At 43.1% G+C, this 23,407-nt stretch overlaps 1 protein-coding gene across 2 annotated transcripts; it reads left to right on the top strand.

The window, feature by feature from the left end:
* Positions 1-847: 847 nt before the first annotated feature.
* Positions 848-21,686, top strand: Trafd1 (TRAF-type zinc finger domain containing 1). 2 transcript variants are annotated; one of them, XM_020179292.2, is made up of 12 exons: positions 859-1,075; positions 3,883-3,948; positions 8,916-9,051; positions 9,189-9,242; positions 11,529-11,934; positions 12,597-12,803; positions 16,042-16,118; positions 17,647-17,877; positions 19,057-19,177; positions 19,726-20,068; positions 20,541-20,613; positions 20,833-21,686. In XM_020179292.2, the coding sequence occupies exons 2-12, from the start codon at positions 3,902-3,904 to the stop codon at positions 20,887-20,889; spliced, it is 1,752 nt and encodes a 583-aa protein (XP_020034881.2). In that variant the 5' UTR covers positions 859-1,075; positions 3,883-3,901; the 3' UTR covers positions 20,890-21,686. The 2 variants fall into 2 exon arrangements, with proteins under 2 accessions (XP_020034883.2, XP_020034881.2); XM_020179294.2 differs by lacking the exons at positions 20,541-20,613; positions 20,833-21,686 and adding an exon at positions 20,284-20,534 and having other exon boundaries at positions 848-1,075.
* Positions 21,687-23,407: the final 1,721 nt, after the last annotated feature.

Below are 23,407 nucleotides of genomic sequence, written 5' to 3'. Positions count from 1 at the left end.
TTGGCTTCTCAGACTTGAGAGTGACAGCGTTGGCTAGATAGAGGAATTCGCCTCCCCCAGCCTGGCCAGGGCCTTGAGTTTGTCTGAACAGGGAAGGACGGTGCAACACTCCCTTGGGTCTCTATCGAAATTCTTCTGCAGTCAGTGCTTGATCTGCCAGAGCCCAGAAGGGATGTTTAGACCATGAGAACATAAATTCAGATTCTGGTGCATTTGTGTGGATAGAGGGTTAGTGTAGTCGGGGCTTGTCCAAGACTAAAATTTTTTTTAAAATAATATATATATTTTAAAAAGAGACAGGGTCTCAGTATGGTGTCCAGGCTGGCCCCAGATTACTGGTGTCAAGCAATCTTTCTGCCTCAGCTTCCTCCTGAGTAGCTGGTACTAGAGGTGCCCACCACCTTGTCTTGTAAAAAAATTATTTTTAATTTTTACTTTTTTTGTGGTATTGGAACGCCTAGTTAGGCGTTCTACCACTTGATCCACTCCACCAGCCCTTTTTGTGCTGGGTATTTTTGAGATAGGGTCTTGGGAACTATTTGGGTTGGCTTCCAAAGGCAATCCTCCTGATCTCTGCCTCCTGAGAAGCTAGGATTACAGGCGTGAGCCACCAGCGCCCGGTTCAGGCGTTCAACAAAAATGACTAATAAGTATTAATGGTCCATGACCAGAGAACAAGTGGCATTAATTATCTTAATATATTAGGCATATTAGTAATGTTGACACAGTATTATTCATGCAAATATTATTAGCTTGTTCTTAGACCCAGCATTTAGGCTCACAGCTCAGCTCCGCCTCTCATTCCAGATGTGTAGGGGCGGAGACTTCTAGGAACACGCCCCCTTGAATCTCAGATGAACCAATCCAGGCTCAGAAGGCGGGGCCTTGGGAGCGACAACGGTGCTATCCAATCGACCTTCAGCGGGCGGCGCCCCTGACCAATGGGCGCGCTCCTCCACGAGGGTCGGAAGCAGTGAGGCAACTCCGGGGGCCGTTGTTCGGTGCGGCGGCGGCCGACGGAGGAGGCTCGGTGTCTGTGGCTAGCGGGGCAGCTCGGTTCCTCACGTCGTCCCTGGTGAGGGGTAGCGCGGCCCGCGCCTGGGAGGCTAAGGAGGCCGGCGTCTAAGAGAGGGGCGAGAGGGTGCTCGGCCCGGGTGGCTGCGGAGAGGCAATGTCGGGGCCGCGGGGTCTTCACCGGAGGCTGGAGGAGGCGGCGCTTTCTCTTCAGGAAAGCCGAGCCTCGGCAGCCCCCGGGCGGCGGCGCCCCCTTGGAGGCCTGGGTCGAGGCTCCGGGGAAGCGGGCGTCGTGGCCGCCGCGCCCGGGGCGGAGCTGGGCCCGGCGCCGGCCTGGGCTTGGAGCCCGAGCCTCGAGCTGCCGGCGTTGGGTGTGTGTGGGGGGGCGGGTTGGGGAGGTCGCGGGGAGGCCGAGTGTGGCCTCCGGACCGAGGGACACGGGTTCGAGGCCTCCCCCGACCCGCTGGCGCGGCGGGTAACCGCCTCTCTGAAACGGGGTCGCCGACGTTCCCCTGCTAGGATGGTGGTGGTCGGGATGGAAAGATGGATGGTGTGAGCGTTGAGCCGTGGGCAAACGCACCGTCAATGTTGATTGCTATTACAAGCGAAGGCGGTGCTCTCGCCTCCCCCCCCCCTCTGGGGATCTGAGGCAACTGGCCGACCCCTAACGGTCTCCCTCTAAGGTACCAAAAGCCTTCCCGTGCTTTTCGCTGGTTTTCTCTTCGCAGCGACCCCTGGAAGTACTGTCACCGTCTTCCTGGGGAATCTGAGGCCCAGAGAGGTTAAATCACACAGGTGGCCGACCATGAACTTGACCCTTCGCACGCATCCCAGGCTCTCCCTTTAGTTTAGATTTGGCCTCGTCGAGGGCTGGAGTGGAGCACACTTAGATTCAATCCAGGTCTGAGAAAGTGTTTAGGAGCCCTTACCTCCTAAACACTCAAGGGATGAAATCTGTTCCTATTGGAGCTTTCCTAAGGGGGTGGATAAACTTCTTTGACTGTTGTCAGTCCCTGGTTTAAAACCCTGCCGTGGTTTACCATGGATCTTGGAATATAATCCAATGGCTTCTTCATCCTATATTTATAAGGCCTTCTCAAATCATTCTTTTTCATTATCTTCCACTGTACTTTTACTTCCTCTTTCATTTCCTCAGGCCTTTTTCTCTTCCCAGTGACTAGATAGGCTTTCCCCTCTCCAGGTCCTTTTTGTCTTTGCTGTGGCCTTAGGTCTTTGTTTAAATGTCACCTCCCTGGAAAGTTCTTCCTGACCACTCTTATCTAGAGTTTTTTCTTCCCATCCCCATTTGTCTCTGTATTTTTCCTTAAAATACTCCCTAACTCCTTCCTTCCTTCCTTTTCCTCTTCTCTCTCTCTCTCTCACATATCTCTACATATGCTTTTTTTTTGGTCTTTTTTTGCAGTGCTGGGGATTGAACCCAGAATCTCACTGAGCTATATCCCAGTCCCATATGCTTATTTTTCTTGGCCATTACATTGCTGTTACGTCAGACACTATTTTTTTTTTTTAATTTGTAAATACACTTTGTGCCAGGGCACTAAGAATGGAGGCTGGTTTGTTAATGCCAAACCATTAGAGCCTTATTGGTGGAGGTGGTGGGGGTGGGGGTTGGTATTTAAGAGTATTTTTGTGTGGAAAGAAAAAATGTAAAGCAAATATTGGTAGAGAAATTGCCAGCACTTTGCTTTCTGCATTGGCATCTTGTTTAAAAGGGAGGAAGATTTCCAAGTGAAGAAATCTGACCATACTATGTGATTAGATTTAACATCACCAGTAAGAATAAGACTTGACATCATGTGCCTTCTGATGTAAGGCACCGAGATGAATACAACATCACTTCTGTGCTATTCTTGTCAAAAATGTATAACCTGAATTGAATCCTGGAAAAATAATTAGGCAAGCCCAAACTGAAGGATTTTCTACAAAATAAGTAGGCAGTAGCTAGTAACTATTAATACTTGGTAGTACCTATCAACCACTAGGTAGGTAAACTAGCAATTAGCTGCATAAGGTCATGAAAGATAAACATTGTAGAAATATGGGCTGGGGTGTCTCTCAAGTGGCAGAGTTTGAAACTCTCAGTTCAAATCCTACTACTCCCCCCCACCCCGAAAAACAGAAATATTGTAGAAATATTGGAGATTATAGAAGATGAGGGAGAAATAACAACTACATGCATTCTGTTATCCTAGCATGGATACTGAATAAAAAAAGGGTGTTGGGGAGGTCATTGAATTTGAATAAGGTCTATAGGACAGTTGTTAGTATTTTAGTGTTATTATTTATTTGCTAGTATTTTATTATTACTAGTGATTTGTTTTTGGCTGTTCTGCAGTTGAACTCAGGGTTTTGTGCTTGCTAGGCAGGTACTACAGTAGTTATTGAGCTATCTGCCAACCCTACAGTAGTTATTTATTTAGGGAAATTGGTTGAAGGGCAACTTTTTTGTAAGTCAAATTATTTTTAGTTTAAATTTTAATAATGAGGTCCTGAGTTCAAACCCCACTACCGCAAAAAAAAAAAAAAAAAGGCACACCATTTCCACCTGAAATCCCAGCACTTGGGAGGTAGAGGCAGGAGAATGGCAACTTTGAGGTGAGCCTGGGCTACATTGAGAGACTGTCTCAAAAAACCCAGTGGTGGGGGATGTAGCTCGGTGGTAGAGCATTTACCTGGCATCTGCAAGGCCCTGGTTCAGTCCTTAGTGCCACACACACACACACACACACACACACACACACAAATAATAAAAAAAGGAAAGCCCCAAGGATTTACTGGGTTGGTTTTTTTGCATGTCATCCTTCAAGCAGAAATGAAAGAGAAAGTTCATACTTCTTCCTTTTTTAGTTTTCAGGAAGAGCTAAAGATGGCTGAATTTCTAGATGACCAGGATACTCGACTGTGTGACAACTGGTAAGAAATTAAATCTAATGTTTTTGAAATGAGGACAAACTAGTTTCTGTAATGATTTGGATAGATTATTAGTAGATTAAAATTGGAGCTGTGTGACTGTACTGTACAAGTCAATGGAACTAGAGCTTTTTTATCAGTTTTGAATAAATTGTAAAGTAACTTGAAAGGCGATTGGTTTAGGTTGGCTTAAATAGAATGGGATGAAGTCAGGGCTGCATGTTTTTTGTTATTGGTACTGGGGTTTGAACGCAGAACTTTGTGCTTGTAAGGCAGGTGCTCTATTGCTTGGGCCACACTTCTAGTAAGTGTGTTTCTGAATTTACTTCATGTTTCTGAATTTAATTTACTTAATGTTTCTGAAGTAAGTTTCTGAATTAATGACTTAACAAGATACTAGACTGTTTGGAGACTTTTTTTGGGGGTGAGGGTGAGGGCAAAGGCTGTGCTAGAGATTGAATTCAGGACCTTGTGCATGCTAGGCAAGCACTCTATCACTGAGCTATACCCTAGAGTCTCAGCTCCTAGGGTCTCAGTTTTCTTAACTGTATAAGGGAAGTTATCATTATAACTTATATATCATTATAAAGTATATAATATATATAAAATATTGTTATAAAACATAATAAAATATTTGGACTAGATCGACATTCTTCAAAGTATGATACAAAGATTTCCTGAGTGGCCCCTCTGGCTGTCTTGGGGTTGATTAGGAGCAAGGTTTAGTGAGCTTGGCTCTACATCCAGTGACAGAGCAGTTCAACCTGGGGATTTTGCTGCTTAAAAAATGGGAGCTGATTGAATTCAGGATTTTTACTGCTGTGCTGGGGATTGAATTCTGGGTGTTGTACATGCCAGGCAATAACTAAACTCTAAAGGCAGCGAAGTTTAATCATTGTCATTTCATGGCTCCAAAACTGTTAGTGAAGACTGGCATAGTCTGGAATTTAAAGCTTTCTGTTTTGGTGTTTTTAAGCTATATAAGCTAGAAGAAAGAGAAATTCCTGTTGAAATGAAATGTAGTCATCTAGTTAACAATCAGCTGGGTCCTGGTAGAGTTCTCAAGAAACTTCTCTTGATATTTTAGTGGTGATGTACAAGTTGATTTTTAAAGACAGTCATGAGCTGCAGCAGTGGCTCAAGTGGTAGAGCATCTGCCTAGCAAGTAGGAAGCCCTGAGTTCAAACACCACTACTGCCAAGAAAAAAAAAAAATGATGTTATGTAGTCCCACACTGGCCTTGAACTGTAGCTTAGATTGGCCTTGATCTCAAGATCCTCTTGCCTAAGCCTCTGAGTGCTGGGGTTATAAGTGTATGCTATCACGTCCTAGTCCACAAGTACTCTTACTGAAAACTTTCAAAAAAGGCAAAGCAGGTGGTAATTTTTGTTTATTTTCTTTTTGGCTGTGCTGGGATATGCTATGTTTAACTTACCAAATTGTAAGTAGGAGACAGATTTGAGTGGTTTGATGGAAATTGGTGAAAGGTTTGAGCCAGGTGACAACTATTTTGTTGCATTTTCTTTCTGCTCAGCCTAACTTTTAGCAGAATTGGGATATATAGAGCAATTACTGGTCATAATCTTTCCCTGTATGGAATCAAGATTTCATTTCACTAAGAGCGCCTTGCTTTAATAGAGTATTCCTTTCTACCAGCCACTATCACCTTATGCAATTTTACAAACTATTTTAACATTGTTTGTTTTTTCTTTTTCTTGCATTGTTTAAGTTTATATGTATAGTTAGTGACTCAAAGTAATCAATGAGATAATAGCAAGAAAGCATTGTGATTTTATAAAAAAACACATACTGGTTAAGGTATTTTTATTTTCAGTCTACTCTGAAGGAACCCTAGGACAATCTATAAATAACTGTGCTAAGGGAATTATAAAAGGGTGAGTTAATAGGAAGCTAATGAAAATAAGGTTACTCACAGCCACAGTAATTTATTTCAAGAACAAAATAGATTAGTATGGAAATCTGACTAAGCCGATACAAGCCTCCCATCTGAGTAACCCTATTTAAATTGCTGGCTTTTAAGGTTTGTCTTGAGAGCCATACTCCTGTTTTCCTAAGAAAAGTTAAGGTTCTCTTCAGTATCTCAGCATTGATTAGATCCAACTGGGCAGCCAACAAACTTAAAAAAAACAGTTGGTTGTAATTGAAGATGTTTTTGCCGTTACCTCTTTTCTTATTGGATTGTCTGGTCTAAGGGAGAGTGAGTGTTAGGGCATGGAAGCGTCAGTGTTTTAATGTATAGGCTTTTTTTTTTTTTTTTAATGTGTAGGCTTTTTATTTTTGCATATATTTAATTTTCTTTTTCTTATAGTACTGGGGTTTGAACTCAGAGCTTTGGGCTTGCTAGGCAGGCGCTCTACCACTTGAGCCACTCCTCCAGCCCTATTTTTGCATATATTTAAGAAGAAACTTCTGTGTTTAGTTTGAAAGGCTACTGGGGGTTTTTCTGGGAGCTTCCACTTGCCTTTTAAGTAATTTCTATCTTGAATGAAATTTTACCTTTTAACTTGGCTTAGCACTTCTTGGGGCTTTTAGTAGTTTTTATAAGGAATTATGGGGCTGAAGGTGTAGCTCAAGTGGTAGAGCGATTGCCTAGCAAGGGCAAGGCCCTGAGTTCAAATCCCAAAATCCCAGTACATAAAATAAGCAGAACAAACCCATTTTCCTTTATTTACCTGCCTAGCAAGTACAAGGACCTGAGTTCAGATCCCAGTACCTTTTCCCTGTCCCCATCCCCCCCAAAAGGAATTATGTTCTTATTTACTCTCACTTAAAACATCTTCATTTTTATCTGTTGGTAGGATACAAGTTTATTAGTATTTTGTCTGGTTGGAATTTTTTTTTTGTGGTACTGGGTCTTGAACTCAGGGCCTACACCTTGAGCCATTCCACCACCCCTTTTCTGTGAAGGGTTTTTTTGAGATAGGGTCTCGTGGCACTGTTTGCCTGGGCTGGCTTTGAACCAGGATTCTCCTGGTCTCTGCCTCTTGAGTAGCTGGGATTACAGGCTTGAGCCACTGGCACTCAGCAGGCTGGAATGTTTGATGGGAGTATCATGGCAATAAAATCTGAAAAGAAAAAACCCAGCAGGCACTTGTTTCATATGGTTGTTGCAAATATCTTCTAACTTTCTTTTAAGGTTTCCCAAAAGGTAAAAATCTAGACTAGTAAATGCTTTGTGGTCTAACTTGACAGCCAGTTTTGATTCTTCCTCATATGATGATGTGGTCCTTAGTACTTTTTATTTCAGTTCTGAAGTTTTAGAGGCCTTGTATATATAGGGTACTTGTGTCAACAGGTTATCCTGAACATTGTATAAACAAAACCTAGCATTTGTTCTCTCAGCTGGGTGTGGTGACCTACTCTTTCACTTAAGGTTGCCCCTTGCTCTCTTAACTTTTCTGAGACATAGATAGGATGTTTGATTGCACCACTAAATGAGAATGGCAAAAAAAGTGAGGGAGGAGACTGGACCCAAAGAAGAGGATCAGAATCTCATTTTTATGTACCTTGCAGTGAGGTTTACATTGACCTAGGCAGAGAGCTTGTTTCTCACTAGGCACCTAGCCTATTCATAATGGAGGCAATTTCCTCTTTCCCTTTGGCTGTCCCAAAGTTGGCATCCACTCTTTTAGGAGGGAATTTTTTTTTTTTTTTTAAAGATTTTGATAGCTGGGCCCTGGTGGTTCAGCCTGTAATCCTAGCTACTCAGGAGGTGGAGATCAGAGGATCTCAGTTTGAAGCCAGCCTGGGGAAATAGTTCACCAGACCCTATCTCAAAAAAATCCATCACAAGAAAAGGGCTGATGGAGTGGCTCAAGATGTAGACTCTGAGTTCAAACCCCAGTCCCTGCCAAAAAAAAAAGGTAGTATAGGGGTTTGTGCTCAGGGCCTTGTGTTTGCTAGGCAAGTGCTCTACCATTTGAGCCATACTTCCAGCCCTAGTTTGACCTTTTTTCTTTTTGTGGTACTGGGGTTTGAACTCAGCCTCATGCTTGCTAGGCAGGTATTCTATCAACTTGAGTCACTACACCAGCCAGCTGCAAATGTTTTACTACTGAACTACACCTCTCATGTTCTGTCTTTTTATGGAATAAAATCTAATAAACTACTTAAGACTGAGAATGTGAGGCTGAGAGTATGGCTTTAGGGGTAGAGTGCTTGCTTAACATACATGAGGCCCTGGGTTCATTTTCCAGCACCAGGAGAAGAAATACAAAAACAACAACAACAACAAAATGACTGGAAATGAAAATAAGTGGTAGGCTGCTTTTATCCCTTCCTCCCTTCTTCTCTCCCTCCCTTTCATTTTTGGATGGGACCAGGGTTTGAACTCAGGGCTTTGCACTTGCAAAGAGCAGAGTGCACTGAGTGGCACCTTCAGTCCATTTCACTCTGGTTATTTTGGAGATAGGGTCTTAGGAACTATTTGCCTGGGCTGGCCTTGAACTGTGATCCTCCTGATCTCAGCCTCCCAAGTAGCTAGGATTACAGGTATGAGCCACTGTCACCCAGCTTCTTTTCTTTATTTTTAAATAATCTTAATAGTGTATCACTCTGCTTTGGGGCATGGATGGTTTTACAAAAGATTAGCTCAGTTCTTGTTGCATGATGTCATGCTGTGATCAGCTCCGACTTGGAGATAGTGGGACTGAGCTTTAGAGGTAATGTGTAACACTGGTACCTTAGCGTGTTGCACAGAGGATTCAGCCATTAGGACTTAATTTTCTCTCTCTCTCTTTGTTTTTTTTCTTTTTTTTAGCCCAGCATGTACAGAAAGAAGGACTTAGTTCTTAATGACAGTCTTATGAGTTTGTACATAAGCAATTCACTCACAAGAGACAATGGAGTCTAAAGATTGGGACAAGACAGATTCTATGTGATAACAACAATGCAAGAAAAGGCATAGATCAGTAGTAATGCTTGCCTTTTTCTTTTGTATATTTCTGCAGCACAAAAGAAATTCCTTTGTGTAACTTTACCATCCATGAAATCCACTGTAGAAGGAACATCGGTATGTGTCCTGTCTGCAAGGAACCATTTCCCAAGTCTGATATGGAGAGTCACATGGCCACAGAACACTGTCAGGTGAACTGCCAATTAACCCACACATTAATAAACGTGTTGTTTTTGGCTGTTGTTCATAAGTGTGTTATACTTGCTACTGGGCAATAATGACTGAGCATATTGTCACAAAACCTTTTGATTCTCACTTCTTACTCTAGGTGACGTGCAAATGTAATGAGAAGTTGGAGAAGAGGCAGTTAAAGAAGCATGAGGTTAGTCTTCTTGCACTGTGAAAGGAGGGAGTTACATGGGACAAGTCCTACTGAGATTACAGAGCTACATGCAGAGTAGAAGTCAATTTGGTGGAGTCTGTTCTGCACCGTCTTACACGGATACTACCTTTCCTAGCCTATTTGAAGTTTTGATTGTTTGACTACTACCACATTTGGCTGCTTGCCTATTGTACAACCTGCTCAGCCTTAGTTTTTTCCTTTGGTACTAAGTCTGTCATTTTTGCTGGGGTTTGGCTATTGGCAGCCTTACTGGGGAGTACAAAACTAAGCCTGGGGTTGGCAGTTTGAAATAACCTCTTCAGCACACAGCCCACCTTACATATTGTAGTTTTGTTTTGCCTTTTTGATCATTTGAATAATATGCTGTTGATGCCTAAAGAAATTCCTCAGCATTTGGTGAGTGAGAAATTGGTACCAAGTGGTCACTGGTTGAGATAAAACTGGCCAACATTGAATGAGTATATTAATTTATCAATAAAAAAATCCCAACAACTGGACTGGGTGTGTAGCTTAGTGGTAGAGTGCTTGCCCAGCATGCATGAGGCCCTGGGTTCAATCCCTAGTACCACAAAAATAAATAAATCCCAACAACTATTTAGGTAGTATCTGTACACATAAAAATTCATCAAGGTGTACTCTTTGGATTGGTGCATTTCATTGTATGTATTTCAATAAAACCATAAGTTAATTTGTAATTCAAGTACAAAAGATAATTCACATTCCATGTAGGTAAATTGAGAAATAGAGGAAGGTACAGAAAGGAAATAAGACCTACTTGTAAACCCACGTCATAGAGAAAAACATTTCATAAATACTTTGACACTCTTAATTTCCTAATTTTTTTTTTGTGGTTCTTGACATTTTACGCAGGGCCTCGCACATGCCAGCCAAGTGCTCTCCCACTAAGTTGCATCCCTAGCTTGTTATTTTTCTTTAAGCATTTGCTGTATGTTTTACTAGGCCTTGCCAGCCTCTGGGGTATGAGTGAGGTTGTATTAACAACAGAGTAATGACTGTTTCTCTGGCTCTAGCATCTACCTTGTTTGGTTTTTTTTTTTGTTGGTACTGGAGTTTGAGCTCAGGTCCTCATACTTGCTAGGCAGGTGCTCTACCAATTGAGCCACTCTGCCAGCCCTTGCATTTACTTTCTGTGTAAAACAACCTCTGATAAACTGTCTTCTACCTTCTCTGTCATCTGTTTCTGGGAGCTTATGCTGAAACACCAATTGTTGTAATGGTACAAATACAAGATGTCCCTAACATACCTTTTTATTTATTTATTTATTTATTTATTTACTTATTTATTTACTTAGTGTTACTAGGGTTACTCAGAGCCTGCATCTTGAGTCACTCCACCAGCTCCTTTTTGGGAAGAGTTTTTTCAAGATAGCGTCTTGTGAACTATTTGCTTGATCCTTCTGATCTTTGCCTCATGAGTAGCTAGGATTACAGGTGTGAGCCATTGGCAATCCTGATTTTTAGATTGTGCATATCATAGTAACATATTCTTTTATGTTGTAATGTTTTTATTGCTTTTTTGGCAATTTCTAATTAAGTGAAGAGGTTTTATCTTTTATTTACTATTTGTAGTCTTGGAGTCATCTTTATTGGTGAAAAATTCAGAATAAAATTTGGAGTAGAAGTTGGAATAGAACTGGTTTATTTGATATGTTTAAAGCCAGTGCTAAGCTGGGTGTGGTGGTACATGCTTGTAATCCCAGCACCCAGGGGCCAAGGTTAGGAGGATCATGAGTTTAAGACCAGCCTGAGCTACCTAGTGAAACTTTGTCTCAAAAAAACCAAAGGAGGGGGAAAAGCCAGTGCTGAATACAAATATTGAATGTTAGAAAAATAAAAAAAAATCAGGGTCTTCCTAAAGGTCAGTCTCTTTCTTATTATTGGCTACCTAAGACTGAGTTGGACTACTAAGGGGAATTGGTGGAGCTTTGACAAAATATCAGTTGCTTTGCTTCTTGCTATTTGCTTCTGGGCTCTGGCTGATTTTGAATTACTTTGTTAAATGTGCACAAAATGATGTGATAGGTAGCATAGCTTAGATTTCTTTTAAGGGTTTCTTTTTTCCTATTGAAGAACTTTGTAGAAGGAACAAAAGAAGCTATAACTATAAATCCTTTGAAAGCAAAGCAGGCAAGGCTAGTGTTGGAAGAGAAGAGTGGAGTAGGTATTTTTCCTTACCTTGCCTTGTATTAAGACACAGCCTTTCCTAGCTGTGCAAATTAACTGCCTCATTGCTCTGTGTTACAGGAGACGGAGTGCCCTCTGCGGCTTGCTGTCTGCCAGCACTGTGACTTGGAACTTTCTGTTCTCAAATTGAAGGAACACGAAGATTACTGTGGTGCCCGGACAGAGCTGTGTGGCAACTGTGGGCGCAATGTCCTTGTAAAAGATCTGAAGAGTCACCCTGAAGTTTGTGGGAGGGGGGAAGAGGAAAAGAGGAAGGAGGCTGCCATACCTTCTAATATGTATGATGAGTCTTGGGGTCAAGACAGAATCTGGATTGCATCCCAACTCCTCCGACAAATTGAGGCTCTGGACCCACCCATGAGGCTACCCCGCAGGCCCCTGAGAACCTTTGAGTCAGACTCTTTCCACAATAGGACTGCAAGCCAAAGGAACATGACAGCCCATTTTCCAATTCAGAATAATCTATGTAAGTTGTGTTTGTGATTAGGAAACTAGAATGGTATCACAATTCTGGGGAAAATGGGAACAGGATTTTGGGGCCAACTAGATCTTGATTGTAAAAACCTGACACAAGCTAGGTGACATTGGGAAGAATACCTAACTTTCCTCTGAAATGGGATTGGATTGATGTTAGGGCCAATGGTGATGCTGGTGCTTGTGCCTCAGGCATTTGCAGAACGCTTTACTTGTATTAACTCTTAATTCTCACAGCCTTCAAGAAGGCAGGTAAACAGGAGAGCTGAGATTTGAGTTGAGGCAATCTTACCCTGTGCTTTAAACAGACATTCTGCTGTAATGCAGAAAATACATGCAAAATGTTTAGCACATAGTTGTGCTATGTAATATCATAGTTGTGGCTCAGTAATACGGCTTTTTTTTAGGTGGTAGACAGCCTTGTGCCTGTCTACCACCTAAGCCATGCCCACAGTTCAACATAGCTTATTGATAATACGTTTAAAATAGCAATGGAGCCTTATCTATGGCTGGAAATGCTCCGTGGTGGGTGAGAACCAGGGCCTTAGCCCCGAGTGTTGGGATGTCTGTAAACCTTGACCATTTGCTAGACATGGATTTGGGTTGAGGAGTCGCAGTATCTTTAGTGTGCTGAGCGCTGATTGTTTTTTCCAGTTGAAGAACGAGAAAGGCAGGAAAGGAATAGAAGCCGACAGCTCCCCACAAAGGGTGGTGAGGAGAGTGCAAACTTGGATTTCATGTTGGCCTTAAGTCTGCAAAATGAAGGCCAGGTGTCCAAGGTGGCAGAACAGGACTTCTGGAGGACTGTATGTGAGGCAGATCAGTCTCATGGTGGTCCCAGTTCCCTGAGTGACATCAAAGGTAGGTTTTATTCTGCACTAGTTTCCCTACAGTTTTTATTGGTCTTACCTTATACAACTCATAAAATTGAAATAATACTTCATGAGACAGAATTTGCTTGCTTGCTTTGTTTTTTCCAGCTTATTTTTATCAGAATAGCATTCTGAATACTATGCCCTTCATTCACCAAGTTAGTACTTTTCCACCTTCAGCTTCATTATTCTCCCCTGAACAATTTGAGAGTAAGTTGGAAGACAGAACATTTCGTGCTGAAATACTTTGGCATCTGTCTCTTAAGTACAAGGGCATTCTCCTATGTAAACACAGTACAAATTTTACTCAGAAATTGAACACAAGGTCCATCTTGGACAGAATGTTCTTTAGAGTTTTTTTTTTTTTCTTTTTTATGTTTTTCATGACACTGGCACTTTTGAAAAAGTCCAGGCCAATTATTTATACTTTCCTAATTGTTCTCATGTTTAAATTCTGATTACAATTTTGTCAGGAATGCTCCATTGGTGTTGTTTCTGTGTTTTATTTTGTTTTGTTTTGAGACAGGGTCTCACCTATGTAGCCCAGGCCAGCCTTGAATTTTTTTTTCTTTTTTGCGTGGTATTGGGCCTTGAACTTGGGGTCTCACATTTGCTAGGCAGGCACTCTACCACTCCAGCCACTCCACCAGTCCTGTTTTATATTGGGTTTTTCAAGATAGAGTCCTTTTTACTTTGTATCCCAGGCTGTCCTTTAAGTCACATTCCTCCTGCTTCAGCCTCCCAAATGTTGGAATTACAAGTGTGAAGTACCATACCTGGCTTGTAGAGGAGTTTTAAAAATAGTTAATTTACATATATAATAAAAATGATTGTGTGTACTTTAAATGAGTGAATGGTGTGGTATCAGTTATATCTCAGTAAGGCCGTTAAAGAAAAAAAATTGTGAGACCCCCATCTCAGCAGAAAAAGCTGGGCATGGTGGTACCTGTTTGTATCCCAGCTATGGCAGGAAGTGTAAAATAGGAGAATTGCGGTCCAGGATGGCCTGGACAAAAAGTGAGAACCTATTTCCAAACTAACCAGAGCAAAAGGGCTGGAGGTGTGGCTCAAGCAGTAGCATGCCTGCCTAGCAAATGGGAAGCCCTAAGCTTAAACCCCAGTATTGTCATGGCCCAAGAAAAATTTAAAAGACTATCCAAAGGGTTTAAAAGGAAAAGTAAGTGTCCTTCTTACCCCTGGTAGACAAACTGGTAACAGATGTCATCACTTTCAACAACTTGCTTCTTAGCTAGCCTTCCAGAGATACTATTTGTATATAACAGGATGTGAAAGTATGATACATTGGAGTTGTTTAACAGCTGCTTTTATTAGGGAGGCTTCTTCATTTTGAGGAGCAAAATAGGGACTTGTTAATGTATGGGTTTGTGTTCTTTGCTATTTCGGTTAACTTTTTTTTTTTTTTTTTTTTCTTTTTGAGACAGGATCTTGCTGTGTAGTGCAGGTTGGGCTCCAACTTGCCATCCTTGTACCCCAGCCTCCTGAGTGCAGGGATTACTGTCTGGTACCACCATGCCTGGCTGTTTTCCATTTTTAAGCTTGATGACCCTCTATAGGGTGTTAATAAAGTCTGCCTTTTGTTTCTTTTAATCCTTTCTGTTTATAACTAATTGTTGCTGCTGCTTTCTCAAGAAAATGCCCTAATTCCAGACATAGCCTTTTTCACATTTGCACAGCATCTTTTTCTGTGATAGTCTCCTCTCTACTAGTTTGAAAGTTATATTGTCTGTATCTGTTTTAACGATTTCTGGAAATTTTATCATGCTTATTAGCAAAGACTAAATTTATTCAGTCTTACCATATTTCTCTCAATCAATATGATAGCCTTAGAATTCTGATCAGTCCTTTTATGACTATGTATTAGAATTCTTATTTTTTCTTTTTAACCTCCTGAACTACTCTTTGTTGCCTCGCAGAATTACCTTCTATGTAATTATCTTTTTCTTTTCTTTAGAAATTCTATTGAAAATGTCTCTTGGTTGTATATTGCCTATTTTGGTTTGTCTGAAAATTCATTTTGTCATCATTTTTGTTAGTTTTTCTGGTCATGCTAGAGAAATGCTAGGTCGTCTATTAAGTCTCTTAGATTTTTTGAAGATATTCTGGTTTTTGGATTCGGTTGGCAACAGAGAACTTATCAATTAGTGTTACATCTCTGTAAGTAATTGCCTTTTCTGTCTGGCTGATTTTAAGACATTTTTGTCTTTGGTGGTTCGTAGTCCCTTGAAGATTTCTCTGGTTTTAAATTTTTTTGGAATTTGCTAGCCTTCCTGACTCAGAAATTTAGTATTTTTAATTTAGTTGTAAAATTCGGTTATTTCTTTGATTATTGGCTGTCTTTGATTCTCTGTAGCTTTTCCTTCTTGAATTCCATGTACGTGTTTCAGACTTCACTTTATCCTCCATGTTGACCTGCCTGCTCAACTGTCTGTCTGTCTGTCTCCTTTTCCTCAGTCCTGGGGATTGAACCTAGGGCCTCAGATATGATGCACTTTACCACTGAGATGCATCCTTAGCCCTAATAGGTAACTTTAGGTTGAGTTTTTGGCTTAGTCTTTTAACAGCCACAAATGCCCAGAGTTACGTGTGGATTCTGACCTCAAACCTACAGAACAGGAAGCCTCTAAGGTGCTGTGGCTTAGTAGACTTTCCCTTTTTCTGCTCAGAGCCAAAACCTAATTAGGTGAGTTCCCTTACTCCCCACTTGTTGAGTGGACTGGGGTTTGAACCCAGGGCTTCCCACTTGCAAAGCAGGTGCTGTACTGCTTGAGCTACACCTCCAGTCTCTTTTGCTCTGGTTATTTTGGAGATGGGGTCTTGTGAGCTATTTGCCAGGCTGGCCTCAAACTGCAGTACTGGGGCTTGAACTCAGGGCCTTCACCTTGAGCCACTCTACCAGCCCAATTTTTTGTGATAAAGTTTTTCAAGACAGGGTCTCGGCTTCAAACTGTGATCCTCCTGATCTCTGCCTCCTTGAGTAGTAGCTAGGATATAGGTGTGAGCCTCCAGCACCCGGCTTTTTTTTGGGGGGGGTGATGCTAAGATCGAGCTGGGGCCTTGCCTTGAACATGCCAAGAAAGCACTGTACTTCTAGGTATATCCCAGCCTGAAGCCCAGCTTTTATCTAAAACCCTGCAAGGGGAATAAAATGTTGTAGTGAAGCTTGATTTTGTTCACGCTGGGTCTAACCCTGTGGCTTAAATGCGTAGGTGCAGCTGAGGAGACCATGCTGCCTTGTGAATTCTGTGAGGAGCTGTACCCCGAGGAGCTGCTGATTGACCATCAGGTGTGTTGACAACTGCCTGGGGCTTCAAGTCGGAATGTGAACAGGCTGAACTTGGTGTTGACAAGGCACATGAGGCTTGAGCAAACGTTCAATACAATGCCAGGGATAGCCGTGGCAAATACGGGGTTTTTTTTTTTTTGATTAAGTTGTCAACGAAGACTTAGTAAAACGGGGAAATGGAAGGAAAGAGAAGCCGCAACTATGTTTTTGAGCCTGGTGTAGCTGATGTGGGTGGGGAACTCAGCCTTGTTGTCTCTCAGAAAACATGGTACTCATTCAAATAGAACCAGTGGTCCCATCCCAGCAGATCCTCCATGTGGTGCAGACTTGTGATATGGTTTCTCGAACCCCTGATGGATTACACCACGGGCTAAGTTTCCTGATGGCAGGTTCTGGGTTTTCCTACTTTTTAAATCTTTCAATATATGCTATATGAAAGAAGCCAGGTATTTTTTGAATGATTGAAAATTCTTGAGCCAGCTAGGAATGATCAGGGAATAGGCTTATGTGTTTGAGGATTACCTAGCGGAGGGAACCTTTTTTTGTTTTTGAGACATGATCTTTTTGAGATGTGGTCTTGCTATGTTACAGACGTAGGCCTTAACTCCTGGGTTGACGTGATCTTCCTGCTTTAGCCTCCCAAGCAGCTAGAACTACAGACATGTACCCCACCACTGGGCTTATGAGGAACCCTTTTTTCTTCAGTACTCCTTGGGGCTCTGTTTTGGTTTGGCCAAATCCAGCATTCCTAAGACTTCCAAGTAGTCTCAATGTTTTGGATGATGAAACACTCCTTCCTCCTCTGAATAGAATAATACACTCTTTGAATACATTTAGTTAATGGTTAGAAGCAGCAGAAGAAAATCCATTAATAAGGCTAATAGAGAATATTAGGACCTTTCTTTTACTCTGTAGCATTGAGAAGCTGTTTCTTTGAATCTTTGTGAATTAATTAAAAAAGAATAAGTACATGAATATAGTAGAAAAAAAGTTAAAACAATATAGTATTCTAGAGCTCAAGTGATGGCCTTGGGTTTGTCCCCAATACCTACCAAGATAAAGGCCTTGGATTCAATTCCTAGTACTTCAAAAACAAAACAACAAAAGAAAGATCTTTTTGGCTGGGCATGGTGGCTCCTTCCTGTAATTCTAGCTATGCAGGAGGCAGTAGGGGGATTAGGAGGCAGAAAAATTGAGCGTTTGAGGTAAGCCTGGGTTTTAAAATACAAAAAATATATGGGGGTGTGGTGCTTAGGGGTGTGATTCAAATGCTAGACTGCTTGCCTGTCATGCTGGAGGCCCTGGGTTTGGTCCTCAGTACCATAAAACATAAAAAACAGTAACAAAAAGCCAATCTAGCAATGTTTAAAAGTAAAGTAAATATTCTGTTTACATTCTCCTGAGCCTTTTTAGTCATCCTGAGTATTAAGTGGTATTAAAATACTTTAACTTCTTGTAGAGAATATTTTAGGAATGTAGTTTTTCATTAACTTCAGATTTTTTTAAACCTGTGTTTTTTGAATGACAGACAAGCTGTAACCCTTCACGTGCCTTACCTTCACTCCATACTGGCGGCTCTTCCCCTAGAGGGGTAGAGGATCCTGATGTCATCTTCCAGAACATTCTACAGCAGGCTACACGTAACCAGTTAGAATCTTTGATGGGCCTGAGCAATTCCCCCATTGTGGAAGACAGCATTATCATCCCGTGTGAATTCTGTGGGGTTCAACTGGAAGAGGAGGTGCTGTTCCATCACCAGGTGAGAGTCCTTGGAGGACCGTCCCCTGATCCTGTGAGCGAGCTTGAAGCCTCCACGGTGAGGCTGCTTCCGCGGTCCTCAGATTACATTCCCACCTGGACAGGAGCACATGCTCTGTTTGGGAAGCTCACTGAGGTGTTCAGTAACTTAGGCCTTGACATTTTCTCAGCTTTCTTGTAACTGAAACTATCACATCACTAGCTGAGAACCCAAGAGGCAGGATGGCTTTTCATTTTTTTTGTTGTTGTTGTTGTACTGGAGTTTGAACTCTGTGCCTCATACTTGCTATCACTTGAACCATGCCACCATCCCCAGGATGGCTTTTGAGCAGGCATGGGAGCACTGCCAGAGGGTTTAGTTGAGACTTTTCCTGGAGTCAGTGATACATTTTATTTACTTTTGCTCCCTTTTTAAAAAAAATTTTTTAACACAAGGTCTGACTATGTAGCCCAGGCTAGCCTAGAACTAGCAATCTTCTTCCTTCACCTCTGAAGTGCTGGGATTATGTCTGGTGCATTCTCCTTTTGAACAGGCAGATTCTTCCATTGGAGTCTCACTTGAGACTTGCATTCCAGGAGACATGGGATCTCGTTCTGGCTTTGTCTTGTGTGATCTTGGTCTTGTGTCCCTGACTGGGTATGTTTGTAAATGAGGAAGTTGGACTAGACATTTGAAGTCCTTTGCCATCTTCTTCAGTGTAGAATCCCAGTCTGCTAGTGGAAAACACGTTTTGTGTCCGATCTTACTTTTAGGAGCAAACACTGTAGGTATCATTTATTTTGATATTAGAAAATGATACGCTTCATCTCTATAGGAAAGAATTCTGCTTTTGGATCACGATGTAGATAGGGGAAAAAAGTAGCTGGTTATCTCCTAGGGGAGAGGAGACCATGAAATAAAACACCACACAAACACTGGTCAAAGTATAGAAAAGCTTTTCTGGTCCTTAAGACCAGCCCATCCTTCATTTCTGCACAGAGTAGAAAGTGCTTCTGTCCGTGCCCTAGGTGCTCACAGGGAATGACTGCTCTGAGGTGTGGGCTTCTCTTAGTTCCCAGAACTTTCTTAGTGGTTGTCAAAGTCTCCCTCCAGATGGGGTATGATCACTTGACCTGCTGCTCCTACCTTTCCTCCCACCCCTCTCGGTTCTGAGGACTAATTCTGGTTTTTCTTGTTTAGGACCAGTGTGACCAGCGCCCAGCCACAGCAAACAACCATGGGATGGAAGGGATTCTTAGACAGGATTCTGAGCCTCAAGAGACCTCACCACAGCTACTCAGGAGGCGTGTCAGACACCAGGGTATCAGCCAGAGCTGAAAGGCCACAGGCTCGGGCCTGCTTCCTGCTTCTCATCTGCGTCTTCAGTTCCCAAACACATGAGGGTCTCCTGGGAAAGTCTACTAAGGCCAGTGTGGTCCCAGATTTAAACAGTGCTGTCTTAAGTGTGGACTTCTAGGGTAATGGCTTTTGGGACAGTCATAACAATTATAATTAATGTTTATAATAAGCTGTGGATCTCCTGATGTGCACTTTTTCATTGTTACCATTGGTGTTATTTACAAGCCTCATGCTGAGGGGTATGTAAACTGTTTTTGAAACTTACCACTTTTAAGCCAGTCAGAAATTATTTTCGGTTTCTTACACACTGTGGAATAGTTAGGAGGCCGTAGTTGAGGACTCAGGTGATCAATGTGTGGGGTAGGCAAAGTGTTTCCCATTCTTTCCTGGGGTTGTTGGTTCCAGCAGTCTTTAGTTGTCTTCAATCCAGAATCTTCTCGTTCCTACCCTGAATCCAGTGTTAATAGCACAGTAGACTTTGCCCTAAAGCTGTTACTCTTCTCTTCCCAGGAGACCTGTCTTCTGTGTGTTACATGGATGATATCAAGCAGGAAAGTGCTAAAGGATCCAGCTACCCTCTGCCTCCCAGCAGACCCATCAGTAATATGACAACTACCTGTAACCGGCTACTAAAATCAACATCAGGCCCCAGTTCTGGGTTCCAGCCCAGCCCTCCTCGAGTGCTAAAGCTCAACAACACAGACAGCCAGGACATCGGGGGGCGGAATCGGAGTGGCTATACCGGAGCCATGGCCCCCGGGCATGCTGCAGCAATACACTCCATTCGAAATCTCTGTCCAGAAAGCCTTGTGCCCTCTCTACCCCGAGGGCCTGCGGGGGCATATGGAGCCAGGTAACAATCAGTAGCCTGGGAGCGGAGCCCAAGAGTAGCTGCAGAGAACATGGGCAGTCTGGTCACTCTGGTCCAGCATGGATATGAATGAGTCTGTGGCAAGGGGGGAGGACTTATTTTGGTGGTACTGGTGATTGAACTCAGGGTCTTGTGCTTGCTAGGCATGTGCTCTACACTTGAGCCATAGCCCCAGTTCCTCTTTTTATTTTAAATAGTGCTGGGGATCAAACGCAGTACCTCACCCATTTAAGCATCTACTACCATTGAGCTACACCCATGAGGAGGAGCTGGATTTCGCCTGTCTTGTTTCCTGATTCCAAACCTTCTTTAGCCATCCTTGGGCTCTTCTGTTGGTTTGTTTGACTGCTCCTGCAGCCCTGCTTTTGCTTTAGCACCAGTTGTTTCATTCCCACTTGACATTTTGGACCTTTGTTCAGGGCCATCTCAAGAGCTGGTAAATCCTTTCTTTCAGTGGTAGGAGTGAAAGTGGCAGGAGCTCCCGGGCCACGCCTGCAACTGCCAACTACCGCAATAGAACTGCAAAGGTAACCGGGGTTCTAGGTCGTAGTGCTCAGGGAGGACTCGGACATAGGTGGGGCTAGTGTGGCTTTTCAAGTCCGAGAACTTGCTGGGACCAGGTTGGTTGGACTGAAGGACTGTTGGGCTTTTGACAGGCTGGCTTCCGTGGAAGCCAGACAGCTTCAGAGCTCCCCGGGAGAAGCTCTGCCTTGTCACACTTCCTTGTTTCTGTTGTTACTCCACAGGCAAAGCCCCCGAAGCAGCAGGGAGCTGGGGATGCAGAGGAGGAAGAGGAGGAGTAATGATGTCTGCAGAGGCCCCTCCCATGGGTTCCTATCTTCTATGCATACCCGCACTTGCCATGGTGCAGGCCCTGTCTCTGGGGCTTTTCACGCAGGGGAGACTTTCCAGATTTTAACTTTTCCTAGGTTATGGCCATTTTGTGTCTTTGAGATTGTGCTGTGGAAATTCGGGTTTGAGGGAGGGCTATCAGCGAGGCTGGTGACAAAAGTCTCAGCCTTAGTGGCTGCCGTTCAGCAACTATGAAATATAAAGTATGGCATCTTGACCTGCCAGGGATCCATCCTTCTACATACTGTCACCACTGCTTTTTGGTGCTTTGAGGTCCTGGTGGAAGCGGGGGTGGGTTCTGAAAATCTGGTAGCCACTAGTGAAGTGATTCTCTTCTATGTGGGGGGCTAAACTTGAGGCTTTTGGGTCACCTCCCCTATGTACTACCCCTGCCCCTGCCTATTCCAGCCTTGGGGTCTCTGGTAAAGCAGTCAGGCCGGTTGTCACGTTAGGAATGAGGCCTTTGGAGAGTTGAATTGGAGGGGTGGACTAGGGGCTGTGTTTTAAGCTGTCTCTCAGCATGCATGTGGCATCACTGCCTTCTGTCCCTGGTAGGGAGCTTGGCTCCTTTATCCTCAGCTGCCCTGTAAGTGGGGAAGCTAAGCGCTTCCTGTCCTGATCAGGACTGAGGCCTCAGCCCCAAGCTTGCTCTGAAAACCAAATGTCAGAGCCCCTTTCCCTTCTTTTATTTTACTATTATAATTATCAATTTCCTTATAATAAAAATAAAATTTGTACTTGGCGTTCAGCTAGGTCTTGTGGTTCCTTTTGTGCTCTCTGATCTCTGCCTTCTGAGTAGCTAGGATTACAGGCGTGAGCCACTGGTGCCTGGCTATAACTTCTATTTTTAATTTTTTTTCTTCAGTACTGGAGTTTGAACTCTAGGCAGGTGCTCTAACACTTGAGTCATGCCCCCCAGGGCTTTCTTTCTTTCTTTTTTTTTAAACAGTACTGGGGTTTAAACTCAGAACCTTATACTTGCTGGGCAGGCACTCTACCAGCTCTTTTTTGTAATGATTATTTTCTAGATAGGGTCTCATGAAATATTTGCCTGGGACCAGCGTAGAACCTTGATCCTCCTAATCTCTGCCTCCCTGAATAGGCAGGATTACAGGTGTGAGCCACTAGCACCTAGCTCTGCTTTAATTTTTGAATAGGGTCTTGCATTTTTTGCCTGAGCCACTCTGGCCCTATGTACACCTCCCACATGCACCACCATGCCCAGCTTACTGAGATGCAGTCTTTAACGAGTGTTTTGCCTGGGCTGGCCTGGAACCACAATCCCTGAGCTCTGCTTCTGTGTAACTAGAATTACAGGTGCGAACCACTGCAGCACCCATTCCTTGTTTTGCCCTAGCACATAGGGCCTCCAACTCCTCCTTGCAGTTTATTAAATTTAAAAGGTGGTGCTAATAACCTTGTTTCCTGTTATGACTTCCTACTAAGTTACTCCTCCATCAGCTGTCCTCTTTCAAAAAGCAATTGAAATTAAAAGTATAAATGAGTGAATTACAGATTTCTCATGTTTTCAAAATGAAAGGTGTGCTTCTTTCTTGGTTTCCTTGTCCTGGTGTACTGCTAAGAAACCTGTCCTGTATAACATCCCTACAGAAAAACACCTAGAAGTGCAGCTCAGTGTGAACACAAACTTGTCAAGAAACAGAACGTTACTGAGATGCCTTAACACCTTTCTACCCTCTCAGTAACTCCCCAGGCCGAGGCACCACCGTCTTGCCATAACACTAGCTGCTGTTTTTTTTTTTTTTTTTTTTTTTGCTGGGACTGGGGTTTGAACTCGGGGCTTTGTGCTTCCAAAGCAGGCACTCTACCACTGGAGTGACACCTCCACTCTGTTCTGCTCTGGCTATTTTGGAGATAGGGTCTTGGGAACTGTTTACCCAGGCTGGCCTTGAACTGTGATCCTTCTGATTTTAGCTTCCCAAGTATCGAGGACTACAGGCATGAGACACCAGCGCCTGGCTAGCACTGGCTTTTGCTGCTCGTTATGCGTCTGACTCAGCCATGTTGCTTGTAGCAGTTGCTTGTTGCTTTGTGCAGTGTGATTTCCTACTCCACTGTAGATGGCCTTCACCTGGTGCACGGTTTGGCTGTGACTTTGGGTGCTGCTAAGTGTGTGTATGCGTTTCTGCTGGTTTTACACCCAGCAGAGTTGATGGGTGGAGAACAATGGAGTAGATGGCGCCAAAAATAGTTGCCAGCTACACTGCCCAAAGACCTGGGGATTCTGATGGGTCACATGTTTATCTGAAACCTCAGGGTGATTTTAATCTGATGCTAGCTGTCTTCCGTTATTGGGTGGTAGATTTTTCAAATATACTTATTTTTCAAGAAGCATCCCAGGAGACAGCCTGAGCGCTGGAGAACAGGGGAATCCTTGCTGTGCTTAGCTGGGCAGAGAGCTTAGGCCTTCATTTCCGAGAGTCTCAAGTTGAAACAGAGGCCTTCTGT

This window comes from Castor canadensis, chromosome 18, assembly GCF_047511655.1.
Source record: "Castor canadensis chromosome 18, mCasCan1.hap1v2, whole genome shotgun sequence".
NCBI classification, from domain to species: Eukaryota; Metazoa; Chordata; class Mammalia; order Rodentia; family Castoridae; genus Castor; species Castor canadensis.
The sequence above is the reverse complement of the archived record's forward strand: the minus strand, read 5'-3'. Positions and strand labels throughout refer to the sequence as shown.

Coding starts and splice junctions, on each gene's coding strand:
- Trafd1 (XM_020179292.2), top strand. CDS start 3,902: ATGGCTGAATTTCTAGATGACCAGGATACTCGACTGTGTGACAACTG. Junction 11,935..12,596: donor TCCAATTCAGAATAATCTAT/GTAAGTTGTGTT, acceptor TGTTTTTTCCAG/TTGAAGAACGAGAAAGGCAG. Junction 20,614..20,832: donor ACCGCAATAGAACTGCAAAG/GTAACCGGGGTT, acceptor GTTACTCCACAG/GCAAAGCCCCCGAAGCAGCA.